At 42.9% G+C, this 26,291-nt stretch overlaps 4 protein-coding genes and 1 pseudogene across 4 annotated transcripts; 3 read left to right on the forward strand and 2 right to left on the reverse strand.

The window, feature by feature from the left end:
* Nucleotides 1-2,154: 2,154 nt before the first annotated feature.
* Nucleotides 2,155-2,994, reverse strand: LOC123474282 (pupal cuticle protein Edg-78E-like). The gene is made up of 3 exons (XM_045176237.1): nt 2,947-2,994; nt 2,639-2,871; nt 2,155-2,555 (listed from the first exon to the last, which is right to left on the reverse strand). The coding sequence occupies exons 1-3, from the start codon at nt 2,953-2,955 to the stop codon at nt 2,234-2,236; spliced, it is 564 nt and encodes a 187-aa protein (XP_045032172.1). The 5' UTR covers nt 2,956-2,994; the 3' UTR covers nt 2,155-2,233.
* Nucleotides 2,995-3,519: 525 nt separating this feature from the next.
* LOC116935373 (pEARLI1-like lipid transfer protein 3) lies at nt 3,520-4,067 on the forward strand. The gene is made up of 2 exons (XM_045176240.1): nt 3,520-3,632; nt 3,713-4,067. Exons 1-2 carry the CDS (start codon nt 3,624-3,626, stop codon nt 3,962-3,964), a joined length of 261 nt encoding a protein of 86 aa, XP_045032175.1. The 5' UTR covers nt 3,520-3,623; the 3' UTR covers nt 3,965-4,067.
* Nucleotides 4,068-11,699: 7,632 nt separating this feature from the next.
* On the forward strand, nt 11,700-12,614 carry LOC123474278. Its single transcript, XM_045176234.1, has one exon. It carries the CDS (start codon nt 11,700-11,702, stop codon nt 12,612-12,614), a length of 915 nt encoding a protein of 304 aa, XP_045032169.1.
* A 6,402-nt stretch (nt 12,615-19,016) lies between these two features.
* On the reverse strand, nt 19,017-20,080 carry LOC123474191 (extensin-2-like). Its single transcript, XM_045176103.1, has one exon. The coding sequence runs from the start codon at nt 20,046-20,048 to the stop codon at nt 19,017-19,019; it is 1,032 nt and encodes a 343-aa protein (XP_045032038.1). The 5' UTR covers nt 20,049-20,080.
* Nucleotides 20,081-20,245: 165 nt separating this feature from the next.
* Nucleotides 20,246-24,297, forward strand: LOC116936183 (annotated as a pseudogene).
* Nucleotides 24,298-26,291: the final 1,994 nt, after the last annotated feature.

Genomic DNA, 26,291 nt, shown 5'->3' on the forward strand with positions numbered 1-26,291 from the left:
ACCAGGGAACTTGTCTTTTACCGAATTTTACACTTGCATTTATACTGCTATGCTAATTACGCCCCTTCCGGAGCGCATGTCTCCGTATCTACTTCTAGCACTGATTATCTGCAATGATTCATTCCCACGGTCGCAGCGTAGTTCAATGAGCGGGTGAATCATCTCTGTAAAGAGATAAACATTTACCCCTTTTCACCCGCGACAATATCTTTCAAAATCACCATCTTTTAAATTTTATTGATTGCTACCAACACAATCAATAAAAACCAAGCCCGTTTTTCGTTGGTTTTGCTGCCGATCTGGACTTATAACGATAACACTGTATCTAGACCGTACAGGCTATGTCGGAGGTGAAACCATTCTCTTGCATGCAGATGTAGATAACCAAAGCATGACAACATTGCTTGGTGCAACGGTTTTTCTCATTGAGGTAGTTTTTATTTTAATTTTGTTATTATTATTGTGATTATTCTTTTAGTTTATTTTAAAACCTTTGTTGTCCTGAAGAGCGTTGATTTTCATACCCACAACAAATCCAAAACCTACGAACGCGTTTTGTGTGAACAGAAACGGCGCGGAAGAGTGTTCCAAGAAGTACCTCAAGTGTTCCCAATCGTCACCCCTACAATGACACCATACTATTTGCATTTTTGCGATATTATTGACGTCTCCTACAAAATTGAGGTAAAATGGGTCTGAGAACGTTGTAGTCTCGTGTTGAGTAAGTCATAGCTTTATTCGTTCCAGTTCCGACCTATCGACTCTGAAAGTCCGAGTCATTTAAAACTGTAACATTGTTTTTGTTAGCAAGCTGATTATAATTAAAGGGCTATCGATAGTACTTTGGGGCTTCAGTTTTGTAGCTGGAAGCTGGATAATATTTAGGAGGCTCAGTGTAGTAGCCAAGGGCCTTGGTGGTGTAGTACTCGGGAGCGGAGTACGTCGTGGTGTAGTAAGAAATCAGAGTTGAAACAAAAAAGTTGTGGCTGTTTCAATGTGTGCATCAACGCCAACGCTGTTCTGTCAGCTGAAAACTATATAGGCCGTACCTATACCAAGGCGGAGGGGAGGAATAGGACCCGGAGAAATAGGACCCTAAAAAGAAAGATAGAAAAAGAGGTCCTATTTCTCCGGGTCCTATTTCTCCATGTCCTTTTTTTGGGTCCTATTTCTCCGGGTCCTATTGGTCGGGGTAATATTTCTCCGGCTACCTCTTGAAGCCATTTTCGACCTGGAATTGGCGTCAGACAATCTCCAATGGTCCGACCACGTCCATCACCATACTAGCCACCTTATACCATTCGCACATTTCTGCACCTAAATGGGATACCACAGTGTATGATAAATGATGGTTATATTGATCCTTACGATAGTCTTGAAGCCATTTTCGACCTGGAATTAGCGTCAGACAATCTCCAAATGGTCCGACAACGTCCATCACCATATAACCATCATTTATCATACACTGTGGTATCCCACAGTAACGGTGCTAGCGAACCAACACCGTTACTAAACAATATCAAGTCTTTTATACTGTTAAATAGATGTTGGAAAACAGCTACTGTCCGTTTTGGCATCTGTTGGACCTTTATGTTGGATTTGGTAAATGAGATAGACTAAATTGACGAAATAAAAAATGAACTTTATTCTTTCCTGATTGAATTATTTATTTAATAGGATTGAGTACATTTTAAAAAGAATATTATTCATGAAAAATGGTAAAATATAGGATTCGTATGATGTAAATCACCGTTCCTGAATGGAACGGTAAAAGACCGGGAATTTTCTGCCGCTAGGTGGCAGGTCAATAGCTCAACCAGTTGTATCTAATTTTTATTTTAGTTCCTTTCATCACAACAGTAAGCCTAATATTTTGGGAACAACCAGTATTCAATGCCTTTTCCTACTTCCAACAAGCTTCATTTAATCTTTAATCACTATGTAACACAAATCATTTTGCTGCAAAAAAGTCTCAGGGTCCGGATGAAAAATGATTTCAGAACTTTTTCTTTTTGTTCGGGACTCTCTTTACTTCTGTGTTTTGGATAGGAAATTGTCTCATCTAACTAGCTGAACACGGGATAGTTTTAGGCTTTAATTGAAATTTATTATAATCTGGTATAACATTTAATGTTAAAAACTTGTTCATTTTCCGTTCCGTTTATTTGATTATCAATATGTTAGGACTGCACAGTTCCCATCAATCAGGTATCACTTACGAAATGCTTATGTTTTAATAACCGAGTCCAGTGCGCGTATAAGGGAGAGCAGGGGCAACTGGAAGTTCGTATTCGTGGACAGGAGCAACTAGGAGTTGGTATTCGTGGACGGGTGCGACGGGCAAGTGATCACCTTTGGGCTGGAATCCAGCTTCATCAGCGGCCCAGGTCAAAGTGAATTTCTTGCCTTCAGGGGAAACCCAGTAAGAGGATCCCTTGTTGGTGTTGCCTAGGACTTCACCGTACGATTCTTTGCCGTAAGAGTCGTAGGTGACTCCTTGCATTTTCTTCTGAACTTGAGACTCTTCACGGGTAGTGTAGTCAGACTGGGCATAGCTGTGTGTTGAAAGGATTAAATCTTTTAAATCTGAGTATTTTAAATCCCTATGGTAATGATGTGAAGAATTAAGTTGACTTACCTCCATTGGCTGCTGCCATCGAGGTTGCGTTCGTCAGATTGGCTGGTGATGGTGATATCAGCGTATTTATTATCCTTGTTGTAGCTGGGAGTAGGGTAAGCTGGTGCAGGGTAGCTAGGAGTAGGGTACTTTGGTGCAGGGTAGCTTGGGGTAGTATAGCTGGGGGCTTTGTATTCCGGCTTGTAGCTCGAAGACGCAGCGGCAGCAACAGCCAAGAAAGCGGCGATGACAAACTACGAAAAGAAATCGAAACTTTTCAATGAGCGATGAAAATGTAAACCAATAAAATCACAAGAAATTCAATTTACTAGTTTCATGTTGCGTACTGTTGATGAATTGAACAACTGATGGCTTGAATCACCTTCAAACGGGTTTATGTAGACGGCAAAAAAGGGTGTGTCGCTTGTATTTCACTTATTGACCTACTTTTAAAAGCGATGATCACCGTTCTTTGGTGGTTAACTTATGCATTCCACGCCGTGGCTCTTGCAATGCAGTGATTGCATGCGGCAAATAGGAATCAATATCTACATGCTTTTGCTGATTCTTCAGCTGTTGTTAATTGAGCAATTAACATCCATTCTTGTCGATTCTAATGATTTCCGCAAAGACTTTGACATGGAAGGAGTAGGAGGAAATCAACATACCCAGTTCTAACAAATTCCATACTTTAATGCAGTGCATAGACAATTTTTAGCAGCTTTGGCTGAATGTGAGCTATTTAAATGTGAAAATGTTGACAGTCTGGCAGAATGGTCTATCGCAAAGCAAGAAAACAAATGTGTAAAAAGCTAGCATGAAAAGTGAGAGTGCAGAATATTTTGCACAACGCCCATACACATACTGCTTGAACGAAAGCTACCGGCCAAAATAACTAGGTCAACTGAATGCCCGATTGCATATTACTTACCATTCACCTGACTATATAAGCCCAGGAATGGAGAACCAAAATCATCAGTTGTTTACCAAACTAACCTAGTACAACATGAAGCTGGTAAGGCATTTTATCGCTAATTCTTCCTAACCTGGAGAAAAAACTTCGGACTTTAAACTAATGGCGGTATTTTCCGATAGCTCTTTGTCGCCGCATTCTTGGCTGTTGCTGCCGCCGTACCATCCAGCTACAAGCCGGAATACAAAGCTCCCAGCTATCCTGCCCCAAGCTACACGGCACCAAAGTACCCTACTCCTAGCTACCCCTCACCAGCCTACCCCACACCAGCCTACCCCGCACCAGCCTACAAGAAGGATAACAAATACGATGACATTACCATCACCAGCCAATCTGATGAGCGCAACCTCGATGGCAGCAGCCAATGGAGGTAAGTCAATTTCATTCTTAATACTCCTTAATTTAAGAATAATAATATAAAAAAATTATAATTCTTCCAATCCATAGCTATGCCCAGTCTGACTACACCACCCGTGAAGAGTCTCAGGTCCAGAAGAAGACGCAAGGAGTCACCTACGACTCTTACGGCAAAGAATCGTACGGTGAAGTCCTAGGCAACACCAACAAAGGATCATCTTACTGGGTTTCCCCTGAAGGCCAGAAATTCACTTTGACCTGGACTGCTGACGAAGCTGGATTCCAGCCCAAAGGTGATCACTTGCCCGTCGCTCCCGTCCATGAATACGAGCTCCCAGTTGCTCCAGTCCACGAGTACGAACTCCCAGTCGCCCCTGCCCTCCCTTATTCGCGCACTGGACCCGGTTACTAAGTTAAGAACGTTTCCTTTGTAAAATTTGTATGGCATGAACCATTTAAGTGTAACTAATTTCTTCAAATAAACGTAAATTATGTTTTGATATCCCTATAGAGGGCAATGATCTGAGTAGTCTAAACAAGTTTTGCAGTATACGAATGAAACTTCGATACAAGTAGCAGAACGCCTTGACTAGCGCAGTTATTACCTTAGCTCCATCACCTAGTTTCCTTACCAAAATAAGAGGACGAAGAGTGAACAGGTTTATCATTTCTCGAGTGACGTCCTCAAACTGGATTCGTTCGAGCTAAAATCCCAGCGACTATTCGAACTCGACTTACGAGAAAACAACGAACCTTTTATTAATCCATTAGGAGTTGAAAAATTCCTGTATGGTCAGTTCGATTAGCACCTGAATTATATTACGAGAATACAACAACATATACCAGACAGTGACATAATCCGTTCACGAAGGAATCGTTTCCACTGTGTTCTGTCACTCATCGAAAACAAAAGCGACGAGGACAGTACCGGTTTCACTGCATCAACCAACTTGCTAATTTTTTTGCTAATCACTTTTACTCCCAATAAATTGGCAACGGGATGGGCCGAACAACAGGAATCAAAAGGTTCAATTCAACGTGCTACTCACGTGCCACCTAGTGTCAACTGAAGAGAACCTTCCCGGTCTTACGGCGGGACTGATACACGTTCCATTCACGATCCGTGATTAGACCATATACGATTTTTCTATTCTGGCGTTTTTCATAAGTATTTATTTTTCTGGCATAAAAATGATTCTATTCAAAAGATAATAAAAGAAGTAACGAATAAAGTTCATTTGTTATTATTGCCAATTTAGTTTATTTTGTTTGCGAAATTTAACATTATACGTCAACTTGTGTCATAAAGAGCTGTAGATGGTTAGATCATCTATATGGTACAGTATAAAAGACTTGATAAAACGATTTACGTTTGGTAACGGTGTTGGTTCGCTAGCGTCGTTACTATGCGTGATATCGTATGCGTTACTAATGAGTGTTTATCCAATGCTAATTGCAGGTCGACGATGGATGAAAGAGTGACGCAAGGGTCAGGACAGTTTGAATAACGATTGGATTAATGACCACACTGGCTGGTTACATGGAAAGCAAAGGCTATAAACTCCAAATGGAGGAAATTAGGTGTCCACATGAATTATAAACGGTGGATTAATAGGACGACCAAACCCACTCTTTTTTCATGTTCTCTGCAGTTAACCTTCACAAATATTTTGTTATAATTTTTTATATAAATCAGGCAGAAATGTAAACAAATTCTTGTCGTGACCCTCCGACTGCTCGAAGTTGTGGTTGTTGTAGTCTTAAGTGCTTAGTCTCGACTGGTGTATTCACTGTCTCCCCTCACCCGTTCGCCGCTAGGGGCGGGTTGAGCTGAGGCCAATAGGCCACCTAGTGGTTCACATTACAACATCTTTCCCTTCCATGCAAATTTCAACACAAGAACAGGATTCTGGATAGGACAGCGCACTAATGCGTAGAACGATAGAAGAAGAGATAGGCGTAAGGTGAGATGTGCATGAATGAGGAACGATTACTAGTTACGAAAGTCAAGAGAAATGAAGACATAGAATTACTCAATGAAAGACACAAATCTTAGTTAATGGTAAGCAAGTGAGACAACAATATCAGGATCTACGATAAAACCCTTGAAACACGAGCTGGACCTCCCGACCAAGCACAACCCGATAGCGGTTAAGTTAACTCGGGTCTACCGGGCGGGAAAACTGGCGACCAGAACGGGTGAACATTGGGAACGGCACACTCCTTGCTGGGGTATCCCCACAAACCGCACCGCTGACGGCCTGGTGCTCATGACGTGGCCCCGGCGCTGGACTGGGGTAGGCTGGCCACACTGCTAAAGGCGAGGCATTACCCCGCGAAGGGGTAGAACGACACTCCGGTTGGGTAGTTGTTGTAGACTGGGCCAGTACTGACCCGGAACTAGGGCAAGGTGTGTCACAGCCCACCGATGGGGTCACATGGAGATGCGTTGCTGGCGCTGGAACAGAGTGCGTCAGCCCTGGCGACGGGAAAAGCACCGACTGGTTTGCTACACTCTCCAAGGCTCCATTTGTCGTACCTCGAGGCAGTAGGGGATGACTGGGTGCGTCCAGTGGTGACGACGAAGAATAATCAATGTTGATGGCCCAGCGTGTTCTGCGAAACAGTCGGCCATCAGATAATCGGACCAGATATGAATTCGGCTCTGGACACACCTTTTCAACGGTTCCTGGCTGCCACCGAGAGTTGACACGAGCCCTGACTCGTTGCCCCACAAATAGGGCGGATGAGCGCACGTCAGTGCAGCGTGTATTCTGGAAGTGAACCTTTTCTTGTCGTCGTCGTAACTGCAGCTGCACGAACGATGAGGGGACCACCCTCGGGGTGAGAGCAGACGGAAGGAACGGGAGTGAGCCGCGAAGATGGCGGCCTTGTAGGAGCACGGAGGGAGATGGTAACTGGTCGGATACTGGCGTTGAGTGGACTGCTGCTAAGACTTCCCACAGGGACTTGCCGTCCCGGAACATTTTCAACATGGTCTTTTTTACTGTCTGGATGTGCCTCTCTGCCAGATCATTAGACTGCGGGAACTCAGGGCTGGAAGTCAAATGACGAACTTGTCGTTTTGCACAAAAACGGTTAAACTCAACGCAGTCAAACTGCTTCCCATTGTCGGATATAATCTCCTCAGGGGTCAAGAAATCCGCGAAAAATCCGTCGAGGGCTTCAATGGTGGATGACGACGTGAGCGTGGGCAGTGTCGCCACACACGGCCACTTGCTGTAATCATCCACTAACAGCAGGTAGTGGACACCACCAAACTGGAAGATGTCGGCTGATACCTTCTGGAATGGGTGAACCAGGATGCGGGTGGGAAACAGGGGCAATGCTGGATTGTTATGCCGATTTTATTGACACGATGGGCAGCTGGCCACCGTGTTACGGATCTGGTCATCACAACCGAGCCAATATACCGACGATTTTGCTCTCCTGACGCATTTCACTTCACCGAAGTGACCAAAATGGATGCCGTCCATTACCTCTCTTCTCAGCGATACTGGAACGACGAGTCTTTCTCCATAAAGGATGATGCCGCCGACTTCACTGAGGGAGTGGCGCACATTCCAATACGGCCGGGCCGGGAGTGGACAGTGACTCTTTTTGTCGGGCCAGTCCGTCAACAGCATTTCCTTGACTATTTTCAAAGCCGGATCCTCGTCAGTGGCTCGACTGTAACGAGATCGCGTATCCTGGAGAGGGATAACATGGTCTAAAACGGCATGAACTTGTCCTGGCAACCTCCGTGGCGTCATCTGTAAACAACACAGGCAAATGAGCTCTGCTGAGGGTGTCGGCGATGAAGAGTTCTTTTCCTGGCTTATACACCAGACAAAAGTCAAAACTTTGAAGCTGAAGGCGCATCCTTTGGATGCGAGGGGAGCAGTCGGCTACTTGCTTGTCCAGTAGGCCAACGAGTGGTTTGTGGTTGGACTCCACCGTGACTTGCTGGCCAAAGACGTACTGCTTAAACCGCATGAGTCCAAATTGCACGGCAAGCAGTTCCTTCTCCAATTGGCAATATCGCTGTTGTGTTGGGGTGAGGGAGGTCGATGAGTATGCTACGGGCTGACCGTTTTGCAGCAACACGGCTCCGAGCCCCGTTGGTGAAGCGTCCACCGATAGCACCGCCGGTAGGTCTAAATCGAAGCGCCGCAAGGCCGGAAGCGATGACATGGCTTCCTTAAGCTTGACCCATGCGGCTCTCTGTGGTTCCTCCCAGACCCAGGCGGACGACTCCTTCAACAAATCACGTAGGGAACGCGTCAAACCCGCTAGGTTCGGACAAAACTTATCCAAATAGGTGGCCATTCCCAGTAGGCGGACTAAGGCTGCCTTATCTGTGGGTTCAGGCATATTAACGATTGCTTCCACTCTTGACGGGTCCACTTTTACCACACCATCCCCTATTACGTGCCCCAGCCAAGGCACCTCCTTTAGGAAGAATTTGCATTTCTTCAATTGAAGCTTCAGGTTGTGCTGACGGCAACGTGTAAGGACATGGCGCAAGTTGGTCTGAAGCTCTTCCATCGATTCACCCGTGACTAAGAAGTCATCAAAGTATGTGATAACACCTGTGAGGTCGCCAAACAGCTCCGACATCGTGTGCAGATAGACTTCCGGCGCGGACTTCAGCCAAAGGGCATGCGCAGGAAACGATAGCGTCCCCCAGGGGTTGCCATGGTGCACAAATAGGACGATTCCTCCGACAGGGGAATCTGATAAAAACCCTGCGCTGCATCCAGGCTGCAGAAGAACTTTGCTTTACCAATTTTGGCGAATAATTGTTCGACAGTGGGAATTGAATAGTGTTGACGTACTACAGCCTTGTTTAAGCTAGACGGGTCGATGCAGAGGCGAACGTCGCCATCCGGTTTGCTGACAACCATCATACGGCTCACCCAGTCAGTGGGCTCAGACACCGGAGCAATGATACCGTCCGCCACCATTTGGTCAAGCTTCCGGTACACCGGTTCTTCCCACAGGAACGGAATCCTCCCTGCGGGAGAGACGACCGGATCCACCACGTTACTCCCCGTACTCAACTTGATGACGTGCTCAATCGGAAGTTTTCCCAGCCCCGTGAAGACATCTAAAAACTCCGTGACGACTGCGGGAACGGGAGGCCGAGAGACAGACTGAATCGAGTTTACACGCCGTATTTTGGAACGAGGACTGTAAATGATAAAATCAAATCTGAATATTCCATCATCGAGCTTGATGGACAATGCAATTTTCACGATTAATAGTACTTGGGAGCCTCAGTGTAGTAGGATGGGGTTGCATAGACTGTTGTGTAGTATTTCGGAGCTTCAGTGTGGTAGCTCGGTGCAGCATATGCTGTGGTATACTCGGGGGCCTTTGTAGTATAATATCTTGGAGCCTCAGTCCGGTAATATTTAGGGGCCTCAGTCTGGTAATATTTATGGGCCTCAATGTAGTAAGCTGGAGCAGCGTAAGTGGTTGTGTAGTATTCAGCAGCCTTTGTGGTGTAGTATTCAGCAGCCTCAGTGTAGTAAGCCGGAGCAGCGTAGGTGGTGGTGTAGTATTTGGGCGCCTCGGTGTAGTAAGCTGGAGCAGCGTATGTTGTGGTGTAGTACTCAGCTTTCTTCGTGTAATACTCCTGGGTGGCAGTTGTGTAGTATTCAGTGGCCTTTGTGGTATAGTGTAAAGAACCAAAACAATTTATTCTTTATTATTTTCATTATTTTTCCTACCCTTTATTCTTACGTAACATTAATTTTCTATACGCCCCTCTTTTCTATGTAATTTCTTCCTTAGACGTTTTACCGACTGATTTACCCTTCAAACGTTTCAACTTAATTTTCTTGTAGTTCGACCTTCATGAAACCCGTATAAAAACTTTTGTTCTATAGAAAATAGCGAGAGTCACTTTTCACAAATCAGTTCCTAAAGAGTTGTTCCCCAATTTTTTGTGCTACTGAAATAAACTTTACTAGAAACGACAATGAAAAAGTAAGTTAAAATATAAATAACTTACATTTGGTGGCAGCGGAGTCGAACTCGGCTTTAGTGTTAAGCTGAATAGCGTGTGTTTTTTTTGTTTGTTTTAGATTTTTATGGTAATAAGTGTTACTTATTACCTTCTCTCCGTTTTTTGGCTTCCTATTTGGTTGAATTTCTGGATAACTTTTCATAGTTATAAAAGAACATGCTTTGTTAGGAATTAGTTCGTTATAAAAGATGAGGGCAAATGAGGATAGCGGTTTAGAAACCACTTTAGAAAGAAGATCTGTAAGAAAAGGGCCACTAATACAAAGATTTGTTCGATCAGTACGTGAAAGGTTCACTCCCTTACGATCAGGAGGCGGGTCGACGTCAATTTTGAGAAATAACGAAAATCTAGGTGTCGAACTAGATAGTGATAGCCCACATCAATCCGATATTGATCTTCTTGATTCCAATGAAATTAAAGAATTGAGAAATGATGATCAGTGGAACGAAGTACTTAATATGCAAGTATCATCACAAGACGAAACCGTAGTCGAACCCCTGATAGGCGAGGAGACAAGAGAATTGTTATCATATAATCAACTTCTAGAACAGGCTCGGGCAATTACGGACCTTGAAAAAACAACAGATAGGGTAGAAAACACAGAAGATATCTCTTTAGATTTCCAAAACCTAGAACTAGTAAATGAAGAGAACCAAGATCGGGCATGGTTTTATCAGCAATACGGAAATACGAGAACAACGGAAATTCCTGTTGACGATCTTATTTTTGAATTGCAGTATTTACTTCGAAGTGAAAAAAAAATAGAGTTAACAAACAAAGAAGTAGGAACAGCCTTAAGAGCATTACTCTTAACCGAACCCACAATTTTGACACCAATAGAACTCTTTAAGCACTGTGGTCTAAAAACATACTACGAAAGTACTGATTCAGAGTATGAATCAGTGCATTCAGGAGAACAACAAAATAGGTCAGAATCAGACTTAGTGCCCCAATCTTTAGTAACACTCGAAACTGAGGAAGAAAGTTAAAAAAACTGCGTACCTATCAAAATTGTAAGAGCGGAAATCCACACGCAAGGCGATCAGATTCCTTTAGATTGTCCTAAATCGACCCCTAGTACCACAACAATCACTTGTCCGACGGTTACTCATTCACAGTCAAGTATGAATACTCAAATTCCTCAATCACAGTTAGCGTCCACTCCGTGTAACTATTTACCGTATCAAGGACTACAAAGTCGGAAAGTCTCCTTTACTCCAGCGTCGATCGTTGAGCAGTCAAACAAAATCACGCAAAACAAACCTTCAGAAGAAACAAACCAAGACATGCCCATTAAAATATACGTAAAAGAATTGAGCCGTTTGATGGAATCCGGAATGGATTATGAGGATGCTTCTAAAGCAGCTGATTGTATTGTGCAACACGTTCTAACGAATACTAAACGTTGCATTAATTCCTCTCAGAAAACGAAGCCTAATGGACAGCCTGTTTTTAGAACTAGCTCTCAGCCTTCATATCTTACCTCAACCCCTTTGCATACACAACCACTTGCGTTAAGTGGACAAAGTGTAAAAATTCCAAGCATGTACAATAAGCAAAGTAATAACGGAGCCACTCCAAAGTACTCAGTTACCAGCTCCATTCCTAAAATGAATCCCTTAGTAATGTGTCCGTCAAAAGTAAACAGTATAGGAAACACAAACAATTTTATTTCTAACGCCATCGATAAAAATAAAAAGTTACAACAAAGCCAAGCAATGACGTTATTTAGTAACGTCGGAATTTACGTAGACCGTGAACGCTCCGGTCGCTTTGATGACTGGCTTGCACATCTAGAATCAGTACTGGTTTTAGGCGATTTTGAGGAGTCAAGAAAAATTATCTTACTACGCTCCAAATTGTATGGTGAAGCGGCTGATGAGTTTGATAACTTTAAACTTGAAAACCCAATTAGCGCGCAAATTTACGACAGAGTAAAGGAGCGTTTAATTAAACTTTTTCACTCTACAGAGACCAGATCTAAACAAAGCGTTGAATTTCATAATATGCAACGAGAACCCGAAGAAAATATGAGACGTTATGCGAATCGTATACGCAAGGCCTTCCACTTAGCGTATCCTATAAAATCCACGATAGATAAAGCAACAGCTTTTTCCAGAGAACAAATTATGATGGACAGATTTCTGGAAGGGCTGTCTTTCGACGTCCAGACCAGACTTAAGTATAAAGAATTCGCAACTTTTGAAAAACTCATAGAAAAAGCTGAAATGACGGCCATGGCAGTAGAAGAAGCCCAAGTTAGATCTAGACTAAATGCTTTTCAGGCCAAATACGTCGAACCTAATAGAGAATTTACTAAAGTAAAGGAAGCTTTAGATCGCCTTAGTTCCCAGGTGGAATCAAACACTCACCAAAAACATTTAGAAGAAAACATGGAGAAAATGCAAAGACAATTGTCCACCAGGAGAAACGTGAGTTTTTCACAGCGCTCACCACAGTTAAACCCTCCAATCAATAAAACAGGGGATTTATATTTTTGTGATTTTCACAACGATTGGGGCTATCACTCAATAAACAATTGTAAAGCAAGGGAGAGTCAAGCTAATGATAAATGTTTTCGTTGTAAAGAAATTGGACACCGAGCAAACTTTTGTCCCCAGATAAAAATTTGAAACCCACTCCTCCAGAGGGTTATGACGGAAATGGGAAAAAACTTCCTTTGTTTGAAGAAAGGGGAAACTAAAAACTACCGATGTAAGCGTTGGGCCCCTCGGTGGAACTAAGAAAAAGCCCCGACATCATATAAATAGTTTAGCAGTAAAATCTACAGTTCCTAGGATAAGAATAAAAATAGGAAATTCTGTTGTAAAAGCGCTGTTTGACACTGGAGCCGAGAGAAGCGTTATTAGCAGCACATTTTTTCATAAGCTTAAAGAAGGAAAGGAATTAATTAATTTCACTAAAGAGGTAGATGTGGATCTTTTCAGCATAAATGACAGGCGCCTCGTCACGGAAGGCACAATTACCGTTAACTTTTTTGTGGCAGAAGAAACGCCACGCCAAGCACTTAGGCAGAAATTCATAGTCGTAAATGGAATTGTTGAAGATTGCGTTCTAGGGCGCGATGCACTTTGGAAACATCAGTTTATCTATAACGGAAAACAACAGTCCATCTACCGAGTCCCGGAAATTGATCACTTCCAGGAAACAGAAAATCCCTTTGTGATTAGCAAATCTTTGAGAATTCCTCCAAATTCCACTAGTCTCCTAGAGACTAGAGAAGAGGAAACTCACCCTTTCAACCCTCTCAATACTTGTCATTTTGTTAGATGCTGTAATATTCCCTCCGGGCTTAGCTTGGAACCCTACATCTCTACGACACCAAATCGTTCGCTCCGTGTGGTGGCTGTTAATGGAACAGATAAAACCATATTTCTACCTCGCCTTACAGTGTTAGGAACCCTTCATATTTCCAGACCTTCAAGAAAGCCTGTTGAAACAATGGCTTCAATTAGCGTAGCTTCAGATCCAATCAACACAGTAGCCGTTGAGTCGGCTATTCCAGACATAGATGAGGAAAACAAAGAGAATTTGCGTAGATTAATAATAAATAATTATAACAGTTTTGCTTTTAAAACAAGTGAGTTAGGCCATACAACTTTAGTAAAACATGTCATTGACACACAAGGACAAGGTCCTATTCGTCAAAGGGCATATCGCACGTCTCCAAAACAAAAAGAGATAGCTAAAAATATCATTGATGAACTGATGCAAAATAAAATAATTCGTTATTCGATGTCCCCGTGGGCAGCCCCGATAGTATTAGTAAGTAAGAAAACAGGGGATGTCCGTTTGTGTGTAGATTTTAGAAAATTAAATGCAATTACAAAAAAGATTCTTTCCCTTTACCTCGTATTGACGACGTTTTAGATTTACTTGTGGGACAGAGGTATTTTTCCACATTAGATCTTGCCTCCGGATATTGGCAAATTGAGCTCGAGGAGGAATCCAAAGAAAAAACAGCCTTCATAGTCGATGACAATTTGTACGAATGGAATCGTTTGGCGTTTGGTTTAACCAACGCCCCGGGAACGTTTCAAAGACTGATGAATTCAGTTTTACGAAGAGTTATTGGAAAAATTTGTCTCGTTTATCTTGACGACATAATAATTTTTTCAAGAACAATTGAAGAGCATTTTAGCAATTTGAAGACTGTTTTTTCCCTCTTAGAAAACGCGCACCTAAAAATGAAATTGTCAAAATGTAAATTTTTAGCGCAATCCGTTTCCTATCTTGGACACGTAATCACGGCTGAAGGAATAAAACCAGACCCTGCTAAAATTGAAATCCTTGTTAATTACAAAAGACCTGGTACAGTAAAAGAATTACAATCGTTTTTGGGACTAGCCAGTTACTACAGACGATTTGTAAAAAATTTCTCTACCGTCGCCCACCCCTTGTTATCACAGACCAAAGGAAAACCTACTGATAGTGTAACTTGGAAAACAGATGAAATTGCAGCTTTTGAGTACTTGCGACAATGTTTAATATCAGAACCTATCTTGATATATCCGGATTTTTCAAAGGAATTTCTGATTTACACGGACGCAAGTAACTATGGCTTAGGAGCCGTCCTTTCTCAGATGAAAGACGGAAAGGACCAACCTATAGCCTATGCAAGCAAACATCTTAATATAGGGGAAATCAAGTATTCGACAATAGAAAAAGAGGCTGCAGCAGTAGTGTTTGGGATAAAACGTTTCCGACATTACTTACAAGATCAACCTTTTGTTATTGTAAGTGATCACAGGCCTCTTCAGTGGTTGCAGACTTTTAAAGACGAAACAGGGCGACTAGGTAGATGGGCGATCTTGTTATCTAATATGAAGTTCAGTGTTAAGTACCGACCAGGTCGAGTACACGAAAATGCTGATTTTCTTTCTAGAATACCGATGAATCTAATATCTGCCATTCCTGCAGACAACAACGTAATGTGTCAAGAACAGCAGAAAGATTCTCTGTGCAAAGCAATCGTTACGTTTTTGGAACAAAATGAACCTTGGAAAAAGAAGATGGCCCGATGCCTTCTTGGGTCGGTGAAATAGATTATTTCTTTGTAGAAAATGGTCTTTTATGTAAACACTACGAACCTACGTCAGTGAAAAGAAGAAACTTTGAACAGTGTCAAGTGGTTGTTCCACTTTCTCTGAGAAAGCAACTTTTACAAGAATATCATGATTCCCCATTGTCAGGACATATGGCAACTAGGCGAACATTCTTTCGTCTAAGGGACAAATACTATTGGCCTACCATGTTACGGGATGTTAAGGAATATTGCACTTCTTGTGAACCTTGTGCGCTGGGACGTCGAGTGCACAGTACGAAAGCCTATCTCAACCCGTTAGACCTCGCTACAAGACCTTTTGAAGTATTGGGCTTAGATTTCCTAGGTCCAATCAAACCGCATTCACTTCAAGGAAACAATTATATATTAGTAATCACGGATTACTTTTCTAAATGGATAGAAGTCATTCCTCTTACCAACTGTACCGCCCTCAGTACTAGTAAAGCCTTAGTAGAACGAATTATTTTACATCATGGTCCCCCGAAAGCAATAATTACAGATCGAGGCAGTAATTTTACTTCTGAATTATTTTCTGCGCTTTGTAGAGCTTTAAACATTAAACGCATGAAAACAACTGCGTATCACCCTCAAACTAATGGGCAAACAGAGCGATTCAACAAAACTGTTGTTGAAATGATAAGGAAATATTTGGAGAATGGATTCGAGCGGTGGGAGGATATTTTAGGCCCCGTTGTTTTCGCTTATAATAATTCTGTCCACTCGTCAACACTTGAGACTCCATATTTTCTAAATCACGGTCGTGATCCAGTCATGCCGATTGATCAATTCCTCCGTCCTCTTCCCCCAGTAATAGTTACTCCCTCAGACTATAAAAGTCAAATTATGAAACGCTTACACGAAGCCTTTCAGCTTGTAAAAATCAATCTTTCCCAAGCTCGTGAACAACAAAAAGCCCAGTACGATAAACGCGTAAAAGAGCAAAAATTTAACGTAGGAGATAAAGTTTTACTAGATATGCGAACGCCCTTGGCGGGAATTAGTAAAAAACTCATTCCACGTTTTATAGGCCCTTTTAGAATTTTGAAAGTAAGCAATAATAGTACTGTGGAAATACAACAAGATGTAGGAAAACAAACTCAGCTTGTACATGTGAATCGAATAAAACCCCTATTTGAGTCAATGATCTGGAAAGACGAACCAGGTGTCGACTTTTTTGATGTAAGAATTGAGAAACAAGCCGAAAAATTCGTACAAGAAACCGTAGATGAACTCGAAACTTTTTCTCTACCCCTAGAAACAAACCTTCAATCTGAGTTAGAACAAATTCCTTGTGAAAAAGAAACTCCTACTCAAAATTTGATAAGACCCCCACCCACAATCCCTCCTACTCCAAATGTAATGATAAGTTCACCAACAATTTCCTTACCTTCCAAACCGATTCCAGAGACGTCAACCTTACCCATACAACCAGAGCGTCGCCTCGGGTTACGTCCTCGAAATCTTTTAAAACCAGTTGTCAAATTATGAAATTGTATTGCTGTAATTTTTTTGTTAATTACGTTCGAATCACTTTAACTAGCTTTAAACCGTGTTTAAATTCTAAAAACTTTGTATTAGTAATCTTAATAATTCATAGAATGGATCCCTGAAATTGATTTTTAAATTACTTTTCTCATAGATTATGTCTTCTACCCCTCCTCATCATACCGTTTTTCTGTCGCCTCCATGCTCTTAACATCACTATTTGTAATTGTACGGCTGCTCAGCCAAAAGGGTTCCTAAAATTCACTAGCGATGACTGTGATTATCAAATAAGCCCCCTTCCCGCTATTCCAGTATATTATGATGTCTATTCTACTCTTCCCCAAATTACCCGTTTTGTTGGCCATTCGTGTACCATATGGCTGGAAAAGAAACACATCTATACTGACTTCTGGGGTTGGCAAACTCCAAGTCAATCAAGAGTGCCAATAGAAGTCAATGCACATGAATGTGAAAAAATGCGTGATTCCCGATTGTGCCATGGCAAAAGCATGGACTACTTAGGAAACAATAAGTGGTCGTTCGAACGTATTCCAAACGTGCAGGGTAGCTGGCTTCAAGTCACAGGTGATCAGCTGATCAACTGTCGATTAGAAGAAGTTACTTTAGAAACTGAGTGCGCTAACTGTACGATAAGTTCACCCATTGGCGATATACCGGGAGGGATCAACGGATCCGTTTCTCACAACCTAGTGACCATTGTCTGGAAAGAATCGTTAAGAGAAGTTCAACAGTGCAAACTAAGGCTTGTGGAAACAGGTATCGCTCAACGTTACCTGACTAACAACAGTGAAATAGAAAGAATTCGTGACGTCGAACAACAACTTGACTTTGTTTACAATACAACTAACAAAGAATATTGTAATTCATCCGAAAAAAGTTACAAACAAGTAATCGGAATGGACAAAGTTATTTTACGTTTACATTCTTTAACTGATACCAACGCTCATCCGAGTAAACCACTGGAAGAAGACATCGAAAAAATTGCTGACATTATCCGGGCTGAAATCAGCGGAGCAGCACATTCTCAATACGCACGAGACCGAACTACCGATGGAATAAATGGAGTGGCTCGAGAGATTCGAGCTCTGCAATGTGAAAATCGAGTGCTGGCACACAAAACTGCTATCGCCACCGCACAACACAGTGGATGGCTTGCTGCCAGTTACCTTAATTTACCCACATGTAGCAAATTGATAGCCACTGGTGAATCGATCAGCGTCTATCAATGCTCCCCGAAAAATTCAACGATCACCACTGAAATCACAAGCTGTGGTCCTCAACCTAAACTCGGCGACTACACTTTAGACACTGAAGGATGGGAACTGACGCCTTACACCCCCTGTTACTGGCACAAAAATTTCGTCAACATCAACGGTCGAGCACATTTCTACAAAAACAGTTCCAATCGTCCCCGGTGTAATAATCCAAGGACATAGTTTGATCAACACTTTGCCGTATGAAATTGATAAGCTACTCGCACTAAGTTTACACCCCGCGCTAACCCCCCACCCGATGAGCACCGCAGCTGCAATCGCCGAGATAATTGCTGCTGCTAAAGAAGAACATAGCATCGACCTTGGAAATCCTTTTCACATGAGCACTCTTCTTTCCTCACTCCAAAAAGAAAAGAACGTTTCCCTGTCGTCTAAGATTCTTAGTTGGTCAAGTAGCATTTGTAGTCTTCTAGGGATGGGATTTATCGGATTCTTTTTCTTTCATTTTTGTGGAGTAGGTTCCCTTATTGCAAGATACATACCTTGTTGTTCTTTTCTAAGTACTTGTAACCCTTTCACTTGCTTCACCAAAACATCTGATAATGATATAGAAGTAGGCCACCCCGCGTTATTAAACCCCTCAAATCCATCCCCGCCCATTACTATTGTAAACTTACCCGCCTCTGTTCAACAACCCGCCCCGGAACTTTTTGCCCCATCAGCCCCTTTTCTACAAAGAGAGCCTCCACGGAACAAATTCCACCGGGACGCACTAAGACAAGCGCATCGAGAAGCAGCTGTTCTGTTGAATTAATTAATGTTGTTTTCCTGTTTTGTTTTGTCTCACTTTCTATTCCGTTCCAAATTTGACCTTGATTGATTGCGAGACGCAATCTTTTGGAACCGGATAGCTATGTAAAGAACCAAAACAATTTATTCTTTATTATTTTCATTATTTTTCCTACCCTTTATTCTTACGTAACATTAATTTTCTATACGCCCCTCTTTTCTATGTAATTTCTTCCTTAGACGTTTTACCGACTGATTTACCCTTCAAACGTTTCAACTTAATTTTCTTGTAGTTCGACCTTCATGAAACCCGTACAAAAACTTTTGTTCTATAGAAAATAGCGAGAGTCACTTTTCACAAATCAGTTCCTAAAGAGTTGTTCCTCAATTTTTTGTGCTACTGAAATAAACTTTACTAGAAACGACAATGAAAAAGTAAGTTAAAATATAAATAACTTACAATAGTATTGAGGAGCTTCGGTGTAGTAAACCGGAGCGACATATGTTGTAGTGTAGTACTTCGGGGCTTCTGTATAATAGCTTGGGGCAGCATATGTTGTAGTGTATTGAGGAGCCGAATATTTGGGAGCCTCAGTGTAGTAAACTGGAGCAGCGTAAGTTGTGGTGAAGTACTTGAGGGCCTCGGTGTAGTAGCTTGGGGCACCATACGTTGTGTATTCGGGTGCCTTTGTTGTGTAGTATTGCGGAGCCTCAGTGTAATAAGCTGGAGCGGCGTAAGTGGTTGTGTAGTATTCAGCTTTCGTGGTATAATACTCCGGGGCTTTAGTTGTGTAGTATTCAGCAGCCTCAGTATAGTAAGACGGAGCAGCATAAGTTGTGGTGTAGTAGCTAGGTTCGACGTAGTACGAAGGAGCAGTCGTGGTGTAGTAACTTGGGGCAGCGTAGTACTTCGTGGCTTCAGTGTAGTAGGTCGGCTCGGAGTAGTAAGATGGGGCAGCTTCGGTGTAGTAGGTTGGAGCTACGTAATACTTGGGTGCCTCTGTAGTTGTGTAGTACGACACGGTTGTAGTGTAGCTTGGAACAGAGTAATATTTCGGGGCTTCGGGGTAGTATGCCGGTGAAGCGTAAGTTGTGGTGTAATACTCAGGAGCCTTTGTGGTATAGTAGGAGGGAGACTCGGTGTAGTAGCTTGGAGTGGTATAATATACTGGCGCTTCCATGTAATAGCTCGGTGCGGAGTAGTATTTTGGTTCCTCCATATAGTAAGTGGGAGCTGCATACGTGGTGGTGTAGTATTCAGGAGCCTTCGTGCTGTAATACTTGGGAGCCTCGGTGTAGTAAGTGGGTGCCGCATATGTTGTGGGGAAGCACTTGGGCGCCTTTGTAGTGTAATAACTGGGGGCAGCATACGTCGTCGTGTAGTACGGCGCAGCGGTGGTAGTTTGGTATGAATAACCACCATAGTTAGAAGACGGAGAATCCATTGGCACAGCTATGCACGATCCAGCCATAACGGCAACAGTATTTAGGAGTGTAATGCCATGGATACCTATACCGATGGAAGAAAAACGAAATCAATTATATGACGAAAGTAACTACTTTCGACCATAAGGGTGTAGACGATGTATTTTCTAGCTTCTTTAAAGACCTTTTCCTCATCCGCGCAACGCCCCTTTTTTGTCAGACTTTTTCTAGCTCTTACATTGAGATGTCGTCGCAAAATTTCTATCGCGGTTCGAGGAACCCGCGTGCCGAACACGTTCGCGTCGACTGGTTAACAAACGGGCGATTTCGTGATGCAGATAGTTGGAACAATTCTCGCGTGTTTTTTTATACCAACGCTGATCGTTTTGTTCCAAATGGCACAGAGAGATTTGATCGCCCCGTCTTTCGTGAAAGATCACCCTTGAGACGCCCACGTTACGAAGATCCGTACGTCCATTATTTAGACGAGGGAGAAATTCGGGGCCGACCGGCAGTTCAAGATTCTTACGTTCGTGATGAAGCCGTTTATCCGTACGGCGCTTATTTCGAGTGTGAACACGATCCCCGGTCTTACCCGACCCATAGTGAATTCGAACCGGAGGATGAGTACTATAGTGATCAAAGAGAAGACGAATGGGCAGAGTACGAAGACGACGGTGTGGAGATTGATCGTGGTCGCCCTTGGCGGCCGCAGAATAGCGTTCGTTTTGTCACAGAAGAACCGCCGTTACCCGCCGAGAAAAGAGGGGCAGTGAGCGGGTTACCGACCGTTTCAGATGGAGGTCAAGCAAAAGCAGGCGACGCAGGAAAATCTGGCGCTAGTAGGAATGCGGACTCTAGACAAGAAATAGCAGGCCCTTCCTGTTCAAATACGGCCCCAACATCCTCGGCAACTAGTGAACAGAATTTGGGGCTAGGTAACGCTAGCGGCCCCCCCTCTTCGCTGATTCCAAAATCAATCTGTGACGAAATCACGCAGCTACTGTCAGTGGCCATTTCGACTGAACAGTCTAAAATGGTTTCAAAGGAGTTTCCGTTGACCTTTGAGGTCCCTGATTTTTCTCTTATGCCTCCCAAGCTAGGCGCGTGGATGAGCCGTCGCTCAAAAGATAGAGGCGTACTGAAAATCGTTAATGCAAAAGAAGAAGCACTGGTCAGGACCTAGTTAAAAATTATGGACATCGGTCCTACATTGATTGACCTTTACTCTAAGCTGTCTGCGGTTGAGGAGGCCGAGACGTCCGGTTTGCGTCGCTCGGTGCAGGCGGCGCTAAAACAGTGGGGTCGGGCATTTGTTCACGTTTCAAAAAAGCGTCGTGAGTCGATCGTGAATATAACAGACCCAAGAATCGAATATCTCCTGAGGGACGACAGCTGCTTTGCAGCCGGGAAGGAGGCCCGCGAGCTCCTGTTCACCGGCCGTTTTTTGGAGCGGATGTTGACGGAAGCAAGTCAGGATGAAACTCTGGCTAGGCGCGACAAAGCGGCAGCAGCCGCAGATCGCAGAAACCCAGTTCGGTCGACGCGGCGTGACCAACATTTACCACCACCGGCACGCCAGGCATTTTATGGCGAACGTCAACAAAGTGTTCGTGGCAGTAGACCGAGAGGACGGAGGGGTTTTGGAGATTCCAGAGGCGGTCGCGGACGCGGGAATCCCAACCCAAGAAGGTATGATTTACTCCCCCAGTTTATCACTAGATTGGTTTCTGACAATGGTGTTAATGTTGAAGTCGGGGCCAGATTGAGATCGTTTGCTAATCATTGGCGTACCGTAACTGACGATCCCTGGATCTTGGACACCGTCGCTAACGGGCTCGTAATAAATTTTTTATCCGATCCTTTTCAGCGCTCGGCGCCTCGAGACGTTGTTATGTCTAGCGAAATGCGAGCGGTTTGCTTGGCTGAAATTTGTAGTTTGTTAAAAAAAGGGGCGATTGAGGAAATTACAGATGGATCGGCGGGGTTCATTTTTTCATTCTTTTGTGTCCCCAAAAAAATGGAGGGGTTTAGGCCGATCGTTAACCTTAAACCACTCAACAAGTTCATTAAGTATGAACATTTCAAAATGGAGAATTTGGAGACGGTCCGTTTTTTAGTAAGAAAAGGGGACTGGTTCATGAAATTGGATCTCAAGGATGCTTACCTGACCGTGCCTGTTCATGCAGCCCAACAGAAATTCCTGCGTTTTAGATGGGAGGGGCGTATTTTTCAATTCCGATGCATGGCGTTCGGTCTAGCCCCCTTACATATTAATTCACTTGAACTGACTGGAGCGCTGTATGCGCTACAGTCTTTTGCAGGGAGCGCGCGGGGCCTATCGATTCGAATATATTTAGATAACACAACGGCGGTGTGTTACGTAAACAAAGGGGGAGGAACGAAGTCGAGCGGGTTAACCACGATAGCCAAGCGCTTGACTGAGTTCTGTGAAGAAAGGAAACTGTCAATCGATGCAGTCCACCTTCCAGGGGCGATGAATGAGGAAGCGGATAAAGAATCACGATCCGGGAGCGATGCGAGCGATTGGTTGTTGAACCGATCGGTGTTCAGTAATTTAAACGTCATTTGGCCGGTCGATATCGACCTTTTCAGCTCTCACTGGAACGCACAGCTACCCTCATTTGTTTCCTGGCGTCCACAGCCAGAGGCGACCGCGGTTAATGCCTTCTCTTTAAACTGGTCGGAGTGCGCCGGCTATGCGTTTCCGCCCTTCGCCCTAATCCCTAAATTTCTGGAGAAGCTGCGTAGGGAAAAAGCTAAATTAGTTATGATTTGCCCAGTCTGGCCGGCGCACCCATGGTTTCCTGTCCTTCTGGAACTAACATGTGACGTGCCGATACTCCTCCACGCATCCCAGGATCTGTTGGTTTCGGCAACCGGAGCTGCTCACCCGCTTTTGCAAACCGGATCGTTGCAGTTAGCCGCATGGAAGTTATCCGGCGAGACTTCCTACGGGAAGGCTTTTCGGAACCTTTGGTCAACCTACTCGTGGCTGGGAACCGCAGCTCTACACTCTCGACTTACGAGTCGGCCTGGAGGAACTGGATTGATTGGTGTTTTCGACGGAACGAAAATTCCTTATCGGTCCCTTTAAAATCGGTTTTGGAATTTCTTACGGGGTTGCATCGGGACGGGAAGTCATACAATTCGGTTAACGTCCATCGATCGATGTTGTCCAAAACTCTCCCAGCCGTCGACGGGCACCCAGTTGGGACCCACCCCTTAGTTAAAAATCTCCTTAATGGTTGTTATAATTTGAACCCTCCAAACCAAAGTACAATTGTTCATGGGACCCAAGCGTCGTCATTCAATTCATGGCCCAGCTGGGTAAAAACGAATCTATTTCCTTTCCATCTTTGACAAGAAAAACGGCGACGTTACTCGCCTTGGCATGGTTGCTCCGCGTATCAGAGCTAGCGGCCATCAATTTTCAGTCTATAAATTTTTCGGAAGAAAGCGTAAAGTTTAGTTTACTTAAGCCTAGAAAGGCGCAGCACAGCGGGCCCTTACAAACCATCTCTATTCCGGCTATCCCTGAAGAGGATTGCTGTCCGGTTCATGCCCTAAAGTCCTACGTCAAGCTAACAGGCCCATTCAGGGGCAATTCAAACATTAATCAGCTATTCATATCGGTCATTTCACCACACGGCGGTGTGACGGCCAACACCATAAGCAGATGGATCCGAATTACTCTTAAGGAATCGGGTTTGGACACATCGGTGTTCAGCGCTCATTCCACAAGGGGAGCAGCGGCGTCCAAGGCCTCCGCAGCCGGCATTTCAATTGATGAAATTTTAAAAGCGGGTCATTGGAAAACGGAATCCACTTTCAGTAGATTCTACAAACGAACCATGGAGCCTTCGATTGTTACGGCAGTGTTCCAACTCGATGGCCAGGTCTTAATGTCATAAATAAATCGAAGCTGCTTTGAAATCACCCATAGGGTCGAAAGTAGTTACTTTCGTCATATAATTGAAAATATATGACGGGTAATTAGAATTATATTAGAAATAACGAATGAGACCCTAGGGGTCTCATTCCCACCCAACCCACCCGGTTTTTTCCATTTTGTAACGTTTCAATTGATTTCATTCATGTGTCTTTAGACGGGGAGCGTGCAATAATCAAGAATAGAAAAGTTCGCCAATCCCACTACTGTACTGAAAGTTTATACCCGTGTTTGGAGCCTTTTTCCGGAACGCCCGGTTTTTTTGCCAGAACAGCATCTTCCACACTTTCTCAGTTGCTGCAGGGGCCAAGGAGTAACCAATATTGTAACGCACAGCTGACGTAGGGTTATGCAACCTATAGAATTTATCTCATGGTTAACTCCCGAGAGTTAGATAAAACTGATGATTATTAAATGTCACAGGAAGGTTATCACCCAATTACTTAAATTCCTAGAACAGGAGAAAACGTCCAACGATGGTATAAAAGAAGACCACTCGGCTGGATCTGGGTTCCTTCCGTCTTAGTTATTCTTATGTGTCAAACTTGTTTAAACCTTGTTTCCCTTATTCTTAGTTTACTCTGTAGTCAATTCTCTCTGATTTCCAAATAAACGGCTCTGACGTCCGTTACAATATGTTGAAATCCAACATGCGCCTCTTCCTTTTTTCCCATTTAACTTATGATTTAATTGAGCTTCCTCACCGCTTATTTGCAACCATGTGTAAATCCCCTTTGTTTGTTGTTTGTTATCAATGTGTTGGACGCTAAAAAGTCTGACAAAAAAGGGGCGTTGCGCGGATGAGGAAAAGGTCTTTAAAGAAGCTAGAAAATACATCGTCTACACCCTTAGGGTCTTATTCGTTATTTCTAATATAATTCTAATTACCCTTCGGGATCGCTGAGCGATCCCTCCGGTAATTTCCAATTACTGATAGCTCACTGGAGTGTTAAAACATTATAATTAATGCTTAGAATTTAATTTAAATCTCATTCCAACATCTTCAGGAACATCACTAAATCATAGCCGTCCATCAACATCAATTTCTAGTCTAGTTAAACATTGTATACTTTACCCATTGTATCAAGCCGAAATTTAGCAGATGGTAATGAGCAAAGGAATTCATACGTACGTAACCAAGGACGTGCCTTGGTTACGTACGGTACGTACGGTACGTAGGCCTATACGAATACGTTTACTATCACATGTAGGACTATGTTGATGGACATTTTTCCTCACGTAATTTCACTTTAAAAACTCGAGTGTTATTATAATTAAGGCCTTTTACTATTGTTAACGTATAATTAAGAAATAAGCTAATAACGGGATTCTTTAAGCCTCATTAGTCTGCCATTAAGAATTACCATAGGGTCTACTGTACGTCTAGGTGTAAAGGTGTTCCGTAGGCCTATAGGCCTATCGTGAAACAAACTCGATTCACCATGACAAGCTTGTTTTTTACACAAGTTTTATATGTGAACTGTGCAGTCTTACCTTATTGATGTTCAAATAAACGGAATGGAAACTGAACAAGTTTTTAACATTAAATGTTATACCAGATTATAATAAATTTCAATTAAAGCCTAAAACTATCCCGTATTCAGGTAGTTAGATGAGACAATTTCCTATCCAAAAACACAGAAGTAAAGAGAGTCCCGAACAAAAAGAAAAAGTTCTGAAATCATTTTTCATCCGGACCCTGAGACTTTTTTGCAGCAAAATGATTTGTGTTACATAGTGATTAAAGATTAAATGAAGCTTGTTGGAAGTAGGAAAAGGCATTGAATACTGGTTGTTCCCAAAATATTAGGCTTACTGTTGTGATGAAAGGAACTAAAATAAAAATTAGATACAACTGGTTGAGCTATCAACCTGCCACCTAGCGGCAGAAAATTCCCGATCTTTTAGCGTTCCATTCAGGAACGGTGATTTACATCATACGAATCCTATATTTTATCATTTTTCATGAATAATATTCTTTTTAAAATGTAGGGGAGAGTGGGGGCAATTGATACACTTTTTGGTTTTTTGTATTTCTTGAAAAAAAAACTGAAAAATTTAATACAAAAATTATATAGAATTGTAGCCTATTATCTCAGCTACTAAATGATATTTTTTAAAATGGGAAAAGATTAATTTGAATAGTAGTAAATTGTAAAAAACTGAGGTCGCTTCGAGTGTTTCAATTGCCATGGTAGCAGGGCAATTGAAACGGTGTGTCGACGCAATTGCAATGTGGGTTTTCCCATAAGGAAGCTTCTTTATACCCACATAAAATGAAAATCACGATATCTCAGCAGCCACAGCTGCTAGTGTG

This window comes from Daphnia magna, linkage group LG7 (genome assembly GCF_020631705.1).
Source record: "Daphnia magna isolate NIES linkage group LG7, ASM2063170v1.1, whole genome shotgun sequence".
NCBI classification, from domain to species: domain Eukaryota; kingdom Metazoa; phylum Arthropoda; class Branchiopoda; order Diplostraca; family Daphniidae; genus Daphnia; species Daphnia magna.